The sequence below is a fragment of the Pterocles gutturalis genome, unplaced genomic scaffold, assembly GCF_000699245.1.
Source record: "Pterocles gutturalis isolate BGI_N339 unplaced genomic scaffold, ASM69924v1 scaffold41165, whole genome shotgun sequence".
Lineage (NCBI taxonomy): Eukaryota > Metazoa > Chordata > Aves > Pterocliformes > Pteroclidae > Pterocles > Pterocles gutturalis.
Window position 1 is genome coordinate 1 of NW_010147349.1, and position 14,651 is coordinate 14,651.

A 14,651-nucleotide genomic window follows, 5' to 3' on the forward strand; every position below is an offset into this window, starting at 1 on the left:
TCAAGAAACGTGTAGATGTGGTGCTTAGGGACATGGTTTAGTGAGTTAGGTGGTGCGGGTTGATGGTTAGACTTGATGATCCTTGAGGTCTTTTCCAACTTTAATGATTCTATTCTATGAAATAACTCAGTAACAAAGCCACAAGGTGTCAGCACTGGCCTGTGTATTTAGAAAATAACTCTACTCCTGCTTGAGAGACTTTTTGATTCTTGTTTTAACCTGTGTTACTGAACATTTGTGCGTTCTCACTTCATTAATTCACCTCAGTTTAATGACAAAGTAATATTCTCTTCAGATGAGTGAAAAATACCCAACGCAAACTACTATAGTTTCAATACTAGCAGGGCCAAAGAAAAAAATGTCATCTTTAAAGTTCATCATGAACATATAAATTTTGTATCTTTAGGTCGCTGCCACATATCTTTGTATTTTGGGCTAAAGGAAAAATTAGTCTTTTATGCAGATCAACTTCTAAGATTAGACTATTCCAAATGCAATGTCATTTACAAAACAATGGTAAAGAGAAAATGAAAACTAGCCCTTGGGAACACCAGCTCTGGTTGTATTCAGGGGTTATAGCAGTGACTGACTTTATTGCAGAAACAACTTTGTTCAGTATCTCTGTTAAAGTGTATGGTATTATCAGCAGTGTTATACTTGAGTGATTCATGTAGAAGACTATTAATCTTGTTCAGTTAACATGGGGAATGAAATGCATAGTAGTAAAGCAGAGCAGTGAATAGCACCAACACAAAGCTGTTCACTCAGTAGGCCAGCATGCAAAACACAGCACCCGTAAGATGGGATGAACGAAATGCAGAGCACTATGTTGCAGGGTTAGCCCACATGGTAGCTGTGCACATGGAACAAGAATTCGATTTACAGAGATCTGAGTAGCAGAAGAATATTTTGGCCACATTACGTTTGTGACAAAATGCCTTACCCATCCATCAAATGTTACGTAGCACAAGACAAACAATATAATTTAAGAGCCTCTATTGAGTCTGTATAAGGCCTCTGTTGATCACAATCACTTGGATAGTGCACAAGTAGCTGACACACGAGACCCATCCTTTCTTGCAGTCTGCAACCACAGAGTAGCAATACTATAAACAAAAAACAGAGCACATTGTGTAAGAGCAATGCATTTCTTGGTACCTTGAGCCAATTCTTCTCGGTCCACCAGCAAGGAGCTAGAATACCTGCTCAAACCTGAGAGATCTCAGAAACTGAAGCATCCCTGTTTGAGATACTTCTACAGCTGCTTTTGCTTGCTGAATATTATGGAAGTTCCTCCTCTCTGTTCCCAATCTCTAATACAATTTAATCTTCTTCTGCAAAAGCCTGTTCTCACCACTTCAGGAGCTGCTCTGTATGGCCAAGCAACAGGGCAGTGATGACAGTAGATAAAGAACACCCAAATTGGTAATATTGTCAACTTGATTATAGTTATATCAAATTAGTTACAAAAACACAGCACAGAGGTCACCACAGGAGCCTCTATGTTCTATTTACTTACAGAAAGTGACAATTGGGTTAATACAGGTGATAACATTTATTTACAGCTTCAGTGTGATTCTGATGGTGAAAAAGAAAAAAATGTAGTCTGCCACATCTACTGTGAGCAGCCTCACTGATTTAAATGGAATGACTCAGGGTAGTAAGTTCAAGCCCATGGCACAGGAAAGAACTGTTAACACAGCGCAGCAGCAGAAACTTCTTTAGCCTCACAGAGACCTTTTTCCCCCCTTTTATAAATGCCATGCCACACATTTTCTTAGACTAAAAAGGCATTTATTATAACAGGTTTATAAATATTGTTGTCTGTCACTGTCAAATAGCTAACACTGCTCACTTGAACACCAACATTTAGTATAAAACAGATGTTACAAAGCAATATTTTAGGGCATGCACTGATTGTAAAGTAGTCCTGTAAGTCACCATAAATCCATTATGTATTCATTCAGTATTATTTTTCTGAGAAGACTAGTGCAGAAAGACAAAAGAAGTTTGATGATTGCTTCTGGACTACAAAACCCCAGTTTGGTGCTCCTACCCGACCAAATGCTCATTGACTTCACATGGATGCTGAGTATTGGCATACAGAACAGAGTCTCGCATAAAGAATGCAGAACACCACTTAACACTATAGTTACAAGTTGCTTATTTCTGTGTTTTATCTATGTATTAGCCTCGAGAACGCTGAACAAAGTCAAAAGGTAGAGATGACATTTCAGCTTCAACCATTACACTTCATGTAATACAAAACAAAGTGGCAAGAGTTAACATAGTTATGACAGCCTGTTTTACTTGCAAAGAGGTTAAAAGCAAACCAGACCTTGGGATATATTAATCAGAAATACCAAGGCATACCAGGCATCTGTTTTAACCTAAACAGAACTCATGATGCTTCAAATATGCTAACAAAATGTATCTGCCTAAATAAGGGCTGGGGACATCACACACAAATATCAGGGACCTCATGTAGGTTTGAAAGAACATTCCCACTTAGATAGGAAACACAGAAGTAGGGCAAAAGCAACAGCTGTGAGTGACTACAAAGCTGCAGCAGGGAAAGTTCAGAATGGACATTAGGAAAAGGCTCTTCACTGAGAGGGTGGTTGCTCACTGGAACAGGCTCCCCAGAGCAGTGGTCACAGCACCAAGCCTGTCAGAGTTCAAGGAGCGTCTGGACAACACTCTTAGTCATATGGTTTAGGTACTTCTGCAAGGAGCTGGCAGTTGGACTCAATGATCCTTATGGGTCCCTTCCAACTTGAAATATTTTGTGGGTGCAATTCAAACTACTTAGCAATTAAAGAAAAAAAAAATGCCCCTTTCCTTACAGCAGATTCATTGCTATTGCCAACTCAAATCACAGATTTTCAAAGCAAGTAATGTCTTTTAAGTCTGTTTTTTCACACCTATCAACTCCACAAGCTGCACACATCCTCCTTGACATTTAGAAATTACACTGGTTTTGCCTCACTATCTGAGCCTAAATTAGCTAAGTTAAATAACCAAGTTCAAGAGTACATCATTTTACCAAGCCCACTGTAAAAATTAAAAAAAAAAAAAGTTACCTAAGTAATCATTTCATACTAATAAAACAGGCTTAGAAAAGGAAGGTTGACCTGGATACTCTGTCTGCAAAAATCAGATACCTCGACATATAAATGGCACAGAAATAACCAGATTAAAAAAAAAAAAAAAAAAAAAAAAAAAAAAAAAGATGTGGTGAAAAGTTGACATATGGTAAAAAAAAAACAAAACCACAAACTTTCTTTTGATTAATTTTTATACTCAGGAAATTGAGATTTTCTTTAAAACCTTTCCAGTTAGATCTGTAGCTGTGCTGGGCAGGCTGTGGGAGAGCTGCATTAGGCCCTAACACACTGCTACAGAAATACTGATAACAAAATTTTAATTAGAGGAAATAGATAATATACAACGAAAGCTGTTAAGAAAATATTTAGAGCCCCCATCTTTTAGTACTCAAACTGCCACAAGCGAGTAGTTTGTAAAGCAGCCAGCGAGCAGGTACTTCCACAGCAGCTGACTGCTGACCCTGTAGACAGTGTCTTGACAGGTTTTCATGCCTCTGAAGGCAAGATCAAGCCTCTAGCACTTACCTTGGAGTTCCATGGGAGTACACATCTTGAGGCATTGCCTGGCCTTGTGCCCACATCAGCCCTCACACAGGTAGGACCCACAAAAAAGCTGAATTCTCATTGAAGCCGGACTCTGTTCCTTCTATTCACATCAAGTAATTGCTTGTGTTAAGAGTGCCAGACATGCTCTGCCACATGTAAACTCATGCAAAAAGAGGAAGTATGCCCAAACCATTAGGCCTTCCTTATCATTGAGCCTTACTACCGGTCTCCCAACTCTTCTGTCCCAAAGTATTTGAGGTCACCTCATGCCTTACTGTACAGCATTCAAGCAGACTGCTCCACCCATTCATTACACGCTGTGGAGTCAGGGTTGAAATGGAGGATGCTAATTCATGTGCTGGCTATGCAGATACAGAGCTCCATGAAGCACCAAAACAACTGTACTAGTTAAATGTGTTCTATCATAAATCTAAGGCTTTAGACCAGTAATACTTCATCCAAAACATTAGCACTCTCACAATAGATATCTCTGAAAATGAATGATATTAGATCTTTTGTAATACTGTGAAATACACATTTCCTTCTCCTAAAGCTATTACCCAATACTTTTCTTTGGGGAAACTATTTGGAGATGTTATTAAAAAATAAAAGGCAGTGGGGAAGTACACTTTCTACACATCAGTGTGGCAAGCCAATGAAACCATGGAGTCACAAACCACAATTTAACTGCTAATAAAAGTTATGAAGTTTGCATATAAGCTTTAATCCTGCCTCTAGAGTACGGCATGGTTCAAACTTCCAGTGGACCCAGAAGACATCAGACAGAGGGTCTATTCTCTAAAAGGAGAATAATTTGCTTCTTTGTAAACACTGGATGGATGGGAAAGTAAGGAGAAGACAGACAAAAAATAGGGCACCTCTATCTTCCCTTAAACTTATAGCAGTCATTTACTTACAGATAACTGGAGTATCATCAGTGACACAGATCTCTAACTGTGACCTGGATAATCACGAAGACAGCTGTCTGCCAGTCCTCCTTACCCACTAACTTCTCTTCACAGCTGGGCTAAGACTTCTCAGGATCATCTCACTAAACAGCATAAGGCATCTGTGGAAACGGGGACAGAACATAGGGGAGTGACAAGGAGCATGGCAGTTTTTGGTGGAAAACTATAGACATAAACACTCACAGTAAAAACACCATCCACAGTTTGGCAAAAAAAGATACATGTATTTGGCGTAGGATGGGTTGTGCTGTTTGTTATTTCCATTTCACAGTAGTCATTGAGTACATGGAGGCAGTTGCAGGGCTCTTCTTCTTGCTTCAGACCCAGGATATGATGCCCCAAACAAGCTTCAAGACCACTGCCTGGGTGGCTTGCTGATGTACACCACACTCCAGTCATTCTCTAATCCCTGTGTTGAAGACTGGAAATGTCCATGCCAAACACAGTTTTGTCAACTTCTAACCCAATCTAGAGGTTTCCTCAGATTACAAAGACCACAAGGGTTTATTTTCTTGTTATCCAAGTATTGCCAAACCAATCAAGAAGGACAAGAAGGACACAGAGGGATTTCAAACTTTTCTCATCAATATGTTCTCTTTCAAACCCAGAGTATTTCCCTTATAATAACAGAATTCTGAAGAAAACATCATCCAGTATTCAATGACATTATTAAATCAGCTAGGCTTTTTTGTGGGGGGGAAGCGTTTGGGGTGTCAATTAGCACCTGGGAGTACGGTTATTTGATTCCAGTGAAGAAAAAAATTATTTTCTGAAAGTCTGTCCTCACTGCTTGTTTTTCTTTCTTTCCTATCCTTCTTATTATTAATGTAAATTCAGGCCTAGCTTATTATTTGTAGAGGGGTACCAGTCAGACACTACAGTCAAAAAAAACCAAGGTCCCTTTGCAATAGGCACTGTCACAAATATAAGCAGCTGATTTCTCTGACAATTAACTTAGAAGCTTTAAGTATGAAACATTCTAGACAAGATGAACAGAGTGAGCAAAAGGTGACCATATGGTTAATGTAACAAGCAATGGTCACAACTCAATTTTGTTCTGCATGGAAGGAACATATTCAGGAATGTTAATTAATACCTTAAGGTCTTTGCCACTACTATCTTTCTAATTCATAATCAAAGTTAAATTTCCAAAGACACTATACTCTAAACAGGCACTTTCCAAACTCTATGCCTCTGCATTAGATCACCCTGCAGCAAGTAATTCTCAAAATAAAGCACTTTGGAAATATGTTCTTTAACAGCTGCCTGCTAGCAGACACCATAAGGAAACTAAAAGTGATTTGATTTAGAGAAGAAAACGTCTGCCTCCTTTTCTGAGGGAGACATTTTAATTTGGTTGGTGTTGGTACCTGGTAATTTGAGAAATCAAACAAACTACTTGAAATGTCCTAATCATTTAAAAATTACTTTGAAGAAAGTTGCTTGCAGTAACTTTGTATAACAGGGATCAATCCTGCTTTTCAAAAAGAAAAAAAAAATTAAACCCAAAATACCTTCCATGACAAGTTACTATGCCCACTCAAATATTAGGGCTTACTAAGTATCATACAAAGTTAAGTGCCACTAAATTAAAGCCTTTTCATTTCTCTTATGGCCTTTTTGTTCTCATATTTCTTCTCAGCTACTGATTTTGAGGCATTCACACCTCCTTTGTCAGCTTGAATCTCCTGTTCTTGTTTTTCCTGCTCTGAAGAACAGCTCTCAGACAGAATGCCACAAGACAGCAAACTTACCCCAACTCCTTCTTCTAATCTACCACAGTTATTTTCAGCTTTCATCAAACTGTCTTCTATTTTACTTCTGCTACCTCCGAAGTGTTTAGAGCAAGAATTATGGCTTTACTAATATCTAGGAAGTAGTATGCAAAATTTTGGAATGGTTAACCAGTGAATAACAATACAGCTAAACCCAACCATCAGTTGAATTGCCAAAGAAAAGATTATTTTGCTGCTTGTTGTGGACTTTTATTTCCTCCCATTTGATTAGAAATACTTAATTAGTGCTAATTAAGTACTTTGAAGCTTGGGTGAAAGTTTTTTATAGAAGTGCATATTTCTGCTAATACTTCAACAAAAGGAAAATACCACAACAAAAACATCAGACAGCACACTTACAAGTAACCTAAAAAAGAAAAAAAAAACCAACTTATTTTTTACACTAATTGAGGACATGGGTACAGCTGAAGACAGAAGCAGTTCATACTTGGCAGCAGACATATCCTTAAGCAGCTCTGCCTCTGCTCTGAATCTGCTGTTGCTTTAGAGCCTGAACTTTAAACATGTCTAATGCTATGTAAGTGAAAAGCAGCTCTACAGGTATCGCATGTTTACCTTGGTGTTATTATTGTCACCTTTAACATACCTCTGTGCTGGGGTCCAGCTAGACTATCCTAACTCCAGCACTGTATTGAAGAAAAAAAGAGGAGCTAAAATGGGTTTCTATCCTACTTCAGTTCCTTTCAATTATTAGATTAGCCCTTTAATGGGTAATGAGGTAAATGCCTGAAACTAAAACAGTAAATACAAGGCCATAAACTAAAGCAACCCTGAGGCAACTGTAAATAGCTGTGATCTCTGAAAAGGAACTGCAGTTATCTTAGCTGCCTACAAATTAGCACAAAGGGGAAAGAATTTGCCCTAATGATTTCTTAACTTCACCTGGTTGCTGAATATAAAATTCATTACCTAAGGCTTCAGCTTTCTGCTCGAGCCAGTCTTAAGGCTAAATTTTACAGCCATTGTGGACCAAAGCTGAGCTTTCTTATTAAGTGGCCTCCACTGTAGATTTCATCAAATGATGAGTAGGTTATCCAATTTGAGAGAAGTGATTTATACTAAACAGAGCTACTATATGCACTTTTAATGTTCACTTCTTTCTGAATTTCTCTTCCACCTCCTGAACTCTAGTCCAGCAATTTTAAGCGAACAAATCCTTAAAGACATCAATGAAAAGATATATTACTAAGCAATCTTTCTTTTGAAATAGGGATCAAGTGTTTGTGATGGAGATAAATTCATTTTCAAATCTAATACATATATATTAAGCATAGATTTGAAGAATTCTAAGCCTAAAAAAAAATTAGTCTACAAACTTCAGTCTGTGAATAATGATGCAAACCCCACAAAGCTAGTTAATCTTTTTATACTCTGTGCAGCTATGAGAATAGAAAGGAGGTCCATCACATACTTTACTAGATCCTATGTTACAGAGTCCTCAAGCGTACTACATTAGATAGAACTTTGGCACAATTTGAATTTTAATTCAATTTAAACAGAATTTTAATGCAAGTTGGGAAGTGAATGAGCAGTCTTATCTAAGCAGATTTGACTGCTACATGTAGACATGTGTCATACGCCTCCTACTACGTGAAGAATGGGAATTCTCCACAAGAACTCAAAGTTTTTCATAATAATCTGTGGTTTTTAAATACATTTTGACACTTTCCATCTCTGTAATATTTAGCATTCGTCTTTGTAATATTTATTGGTGATAAAAAATGAAATGTATTTCCTCTTTAGCTCATCTTTTCCCACAGTAACTACATTTTAGCATTGGTTTGATGAGACTAAAGATACTGATCTTCTTATTAATCCGTATCTTTCCTTACAAATAATCTTAATTAAATTTCCATTTCTTTCTAAGTTAACAACAGCTGTTCATACTCATCTTTAACATGAACAGGATATACTGACATACAACACAGAAAAACAGATTAATTCATACTACTACACAACTGTTTAACAAAACTGCAGCAAAATTACTGTTTTTTCATAAAAAGAGAAAAATTTATTTAATCTATTAGGAGGACATCCTATGGCTTGTTGGGAACTTCTATATTCTGTGTGTTTTACATCTGCTTTTTCTATGGATGGAGAATTTACTGTATTCTCCCTTCCCCTTGTTTAAACAACTCTGTATCTCACTCATAAAATAAGTAGCCATTTCTTTCAAGAAGGCTGTTGAAACACTACGATTACAAAGATACTCATCACCTCTTCTCCATTAAAAAAAAAAAAAAAAGTAATGTTAATGTTTGATTATGCAAGCTTAGTTTTGGAAAGTACAAGAGCAAGTAAACCTTAATATTAAAAAAAAAAAATGGGGAGAACCGCCCATTACTGCAGGGCAGATTTTATACTGCTGTGTCGGTATCCTGATCTTAAGTTCAGAAACTGCACTTGGAGTTGTGCTGTCTGCTCCAGAAGTACCAAACAGCACTATAATGTTTTCCCAAATTTGCTTTTTGGGAGCAATTTGGAAGGCAATTTTGTTATCTGATAAGATGTCCATCACTAAATTCTCCTAAACACACATACAGACACCCCTCCCAAGCAGACATACACACGCGCGCACACACAAACACACATTGATTTTACGAGTCTCCTTTTGTTTAAGCAAGTAGTCACAACATGGAAAATATTCTCCTATGTGTTCACTGATTATTCTTAAATTATTTGTCACCACTCTGCCACTCAAAGGAAATGGTTATTTCTTTCTTCTGAGAAGCTATGTTCAAAAGCAGCTAGATGATAATGGTGCTGTGATATAAATTCCAATAGAAAAAAACATCGTCCATCCGTGTAGCCGTCCATCCTGAGAAACTTCCACTGACAAATTCTTGCAATTTTCTGTCAGTCACGGGGTTCCCATCAATAAATAGAAGGTCAGTGCAACAATGAGGAGCAAGCAGAATGGAGAAGAGAAGGTCTGATAGGCAGCTGATGGCATGAAAATATCTTCATACTTGTAAATACTGACAACACGCTCTGATACAGGTGGTGAGTCTATATCATGACGAGTTATAGAACCTTTAGATGGTAAAGGCAGAAATAAATAACATAAGATGCATTGTTTCTGTAACTCTACCAAAGAAACAGGTAGAAAGACAAGTAATTTTCAAACCTACAGGACCATACAGTATTACACTCCAAGTGAGTAGGGTCATTTCTCCACTTTCCGAAATGAAACTTCTGAATAAAACAAATTAAATTCAAGTAAACAATAAACAGCCTTCAAAGGAATGCAGAACATCTAATTATGAATTATCCTTACCTAAATTTATCTTTGGGAAGTGGGAATAATAACTACATAGCCATGAAAACATGACAGGTGGGACTATTATTTATTCTGTCTTCCTTTTTATCTGTTTTAAGCCTCATGCTGCCAGAATTTTACTTAATTTTAAAAAAGGGAGTCTAGTAAGAATATTGTAACTGAAAGACATTTATCAATTTTGGCACCCCAGTTGTGTCAGAAGCATAGAAATTGACTTACCCTGAATTGCTGGACCCCAAGCAAACAGATAGTACCAACTCAAGTGCAGATCTACAATGGTTTCCTCTCGGGGAACGTACACAGGACGCTTGAATCGACAAGTTACGCGATTGTTTTCAAAAACCCCTTCTTCATCTCTAGCAGGATTTCTCTGGATTTCTTTAGCCCACTGACCGACATTATAGAAGTGCTGGATTCGGACTCTTCCGTTATCATCATGAACACAAGCCATGACATCATCTCCTCCCTGCACGGTAAAAACATATTGGTAGAAGGAAAACAAAAGTGTCAGAAATTTATTGATGTATTTATACAATTGTAATCATTAAAAACTAATCAGGACCTGGGGCTCTCATTTCCTTTTTCTAAGTTACGTACACAGAACTATTTGTTTCCTTGACAATGTGTCACTCAATCAGATTGAACAGCACAAAGTGGATAGTAGTATTTACATACCCTTACTATCTCTGAATTCTCTTTTAGATCTTTCGAAGAGTTATTTTACCTAACATTTAGAAGATATTTGTAAGACATGGTCTCACCCTGACATCACACAATCAATTAATCAGTGGAAGGCTGTTTTCTTTCATAATTTGTGAAGTCCTGGGATCCTGCTTCATAAAAGCTGGCAGTCCTGAATCCTTGATGTGTACAAAGTCCACTGCATCAAATCATGGACAGAAATCTAATATAATTTAGTAAAACAGAGGAGGTGAATCTACTAAATCTTGGCAAGTTATAGGATAAATTACAGTCTAATCTTCTCAAGGAACATGACTTTTTATATGTCTTAAAAGAAAACAAAAAATGTTCAGCAAATAGAACAGAGAACACCATAAGATACAATAAAAGAATAATCAATATGTGCTTCTTCACATACCATAAGCAGCCACCAAGCATTACAATTAAGCAAAGAAACAACAGAGAGAAGGAAGTGTGAGACAATTGTTTGCAGAGGTCATTTGCAGAAATATTAAAACAGTTGCTAGAGCAGTTACTCAAGGTCACTGACAAAGTGGTAGAGCACTGTATCACTCAGGGATTAGCATTAATTTTAGGAGTACAATTTCATAGAAGCCTTAGGATCAAGAACCATTAAAACACTGTGCAAGCTGGATGGATGGCATTAGAGTGAACACCACTGCCACAGGTAGCGGTGCTATACCGAATAGAAGCCCTACTTCTCCAATACTAATCTTTCTGATAAGCTGATGATAGACACGGTGCTTTCTAGCGTGATCATCTCTCAGTTCTTTGTCACAGGGAAAGGAGAGGAAGAGGGTGCAGTTCAGCTCTCTGGGAATATTGCCATGTGGATTTGTAAAAGATGTGCTAGAAGTGAGGGAAAAGCGGTCGACTAGGTAAAACACATGCTCAAACTGTTTCTGTACCTTGCTGCTGCTGCTTCAGGCAACCTTTCCAGCTTCTGTCTAGAGCCTACCCCTGCTTTCCATAACTTATTTTCCAAGTTTAGTCTTTATATATCTGAGCACAAATCCCTCATTCTTAAGTACAAACAGGCAAAAATAGAGCTGTTTTCACATATAGAAAAAAAATTAAAAGGAAAGAAAAAAAAAAGCATTCTGAACCTCAGTTAATAGAATGACATTATAAAATCCTACCTAGGCACAAAAGCCCATGCGTGGAAAAGCATAATGTTGTTTGAGACAAAGAAATAGGTCACAGGACTTAAAAAAAAAATCTACTGAAGACACAAAATAGTTTTTTTTCCTGAACTTCTGTAGCTATCCAGGCCACACTGTTTTGATTAGAGCCTCTAAGGTACAGCCTGCTTCTCACAGCCAAGTTCTTTTGACCCAGAGTCATTTCACCATTACAGCCTTCGTATCCCAGGACACCAAAGCATTCTGGAAGTTACGAAAAAGCATCAAGTCAGCAGGGGAACAAGAGAGGAAGACAAATGCTAGTTGTTTTAGTTCAGCTGATTAATGGGCATTAGAACACATACACGGCAAAACTGAAAGCAAACAAATACTTTATTCGTCTTACCAGAAGCTGCTCCGTGTGCCTAGGCTGAACTGCAATGGGTGCTTTCCAAGGGGCTGATGAGGTGCAGGCATATCAGAGTTACAAACTGGTAACATGATCTCTGATAGCTTGGGGCCAAATACTTAAAGGTGCTGAGCTGCTCTGAAAACCCTGTTGAGTACTTGCATTACCAGGCATCCCAACTCCTCCCCAAATCTGGCCGAAAAAACATTCCTCACAACATTAAACACAATTAGTTTCTTATGATGTGAACTGTTCTTTATGACACAAAAGACTGACAGCATTATTGTGTTATTTACAGTTTCATATTGAACCATATGGCAATGACTGAAAACCACCTGCCCTCACATGTTCTTTCTATTTCTCATTTGGAGTCTGATAAAAAAATTATTAAGCCAGTGCGAGTCTTGCCACTGACTTTTCTGGCTCATAGCTTAGGACTTCTAAAGTCTCTATTTTTTTCAGACTGCTGCTTACAACTGTACAAAAAACCAGTCCTATACCCTGACTTGTGATATAAGACATAGGCTCAGTGGTCTTTTATATACTCAGGAGTGTTTCTGCATACAAACAGATTTAGACTAGACATTAGGAAGACATTTTTCACTGTGAGGGTGGTGAGACACTGGAACAGGTTGCCCAGGGAAGCTGTGGATGCCCCATCCCTGGAGGTGTTCAAGGCCAGGCTGGATGAGGCTTTGAGCAACCTGGTCTGGTGGGAGGTGTCTTGCCCATGGCAGGGGGGTTGGGACTAGATGATCCTTAAGGTCCCTTCCAGCCCAAACCATTCTATGTTTCTATGATTATGAACTGCATTTTAATCCTAAACATTTTACCACAGATCACAGACAAAACATGTTTGCATTAGTCATCTATTGCTCAGGTTTTTTAAAGTCCATACAGTGTATGCTTGTGTTTTGCCGATAGAAACAGAATAAAAAGTGAAGCTTTTGAACAAAAAAGTACAGAAATACAGCATAAAATCAAATCCAATAAAATCCAGGAGAGATAGAGGAGGAAATCTTAACAAGTTTGCTTTCTAGAGCATGTATGTTTAAATTAGCAGGAGCAGTTTTGTCAGTCATTTGTGGCTTCCCTGGAACAATACACAGGTATTAAAAAATCAAAAATATTTCCAAAGTTTAATGGTGAAAGCTATATTTATATCACTGAAAGTGAGATGATTTACTGAAGAATAAAATTATTTGCTATTTAATTTCTGAGGTGTCTTTTGTGCAAGTAACACTGACACAAAGTGTGACAGGATGTTTCCAGGTGAATTGGCTTACCCCTGAAGGCTTTTTTAATAAAAAGGCAAAAAGTTAAAAACAAGTTAAGAACTGGGCCCCTCAGCTCAAGAGGGACAGGGAACTGCTGGAGAGATTCCAGCGCAGAGCCACAAAGATGATTAAGGGAATGGAGCATCTCCCTTATGAGGAAAGGCTGAGGGAGCTGGGTCTCTTTAGCCTGGAAAAGAGGAGACTGAGGGGTGACCTAATCAATGTTTATAAATACGTAAAGGGTGAGTGTCAGGAGGATGGAGCCAGGCTCTTCTCTGTGACATCCAGTGATAGGACAAGGGGCAATGAGTGCAAGTTGGAACATAGGAGGTTCCACTTGAATATGAGAAAAAACTTCTTCACGGTGAGGGTGACAGAGCACTGGAACAGGCTGCCCAGAGAGGTTGTGGAGTCTCCTTCTCTGGAGACATTCAAAGCCCGCCTGGATGCGTTCCTGTGTGATCTGATCTAGGTGTTCCTGCTCCGGCAGGGGGATTGGACTAGATGATCTTTTGAGGTCCCTTCCAATCTCTAACATTCTGTGATTCTGTGCTGAACAAAATTACTGTTGTAATTCTCAGAGAAGAAGGACGTGTTAGGAACGATGAGGCAGTTTTCTGTGAGGCAACAGACCTGGCTTCTACACCCAGACTGGCTACCAAACAGGTGCTTTGTCTTCAGGAAGTCAGTTTTTCCTTATATGTTCTGTTTCTGACAGATCAAATATAAACTATTTAAACCCTAGTATGTAAAATGTGCACATTTTCAACATGAACTATATGGGTCTTACCATTTTCTTGTCTGAGGAAAATCCCACTGCCACCCAGCCATCAGTATCGGCACTCAACTCAAATTCGACATCAGCTCCTATTCTACGGTAACTTAGAAAGTAGTCACAAGTCTCTGCATTGCATCCAGGTTTACCATACCTAAATGGAATTGGAAATATATGTAACCTTTCCTTGCAATTTCCTGCTATAAAACTTAACTATGTTTCTGCAAGAAAAAGCTAAAAGAATGCATGTTGGTGTAATGGCAGTAAAACATATTATATTATGCTATAGTGAAAGAATGTATAGTATTTAAACATTACAGCAAGCAATTAATTACACACAGTATTACTCTGTTGACCTTCCTAGTCCCGGTTTTGTAAGAGCTTCATGAAAATACAAGAAACATGAGATAACTGTAGGTCCATAATGATGATGTACAACCTTAAATAATTGGGTTTCCTCAAATAATATAGTCCATAATTGGAAAGTATGTTCTTAAATAATAAACATTTATTAAGATCAATATGGAACATTTACCAAAGTCTCCAATGCAATCAGTCAGCATTTGCAAACATAAAGGTGTCTGCACTCTTATCTCAGACTGACCTGAAGCATCCCTTGGTTTTTCCACAGTCATCCACTCTGATTTTTGCAAATGGATCCACAGGAGGA

The 14,651-nt window shown here is 38.1% G+C and overlaps 1 protein-coding gene across 1 annotated transcript; it reads right to left on the reverse strand.

Moving 5' to 3' along the window:
* Window positions 1-8,761: 8,761 nt before the first annotated feature.
* Window positions 8,762-14,650, reverse strand: FRRS1L (ferric-chelate reductase 1-like; the record flags this gene model as incomplete). Its single annotated transcript, XM_010086020.1, has 4 exons — window positions 8,762-9,450; window positions 9,917-10,163; window positions 13,997-14,135; window positions 14,586-14,650. Coding segments are annotated over 4 exons (624 nt in total), but the record flags the coding sequence as incomplete, so codon positions are not given.
* Window position 14,651: the final 1 nt, after the last annotated feature.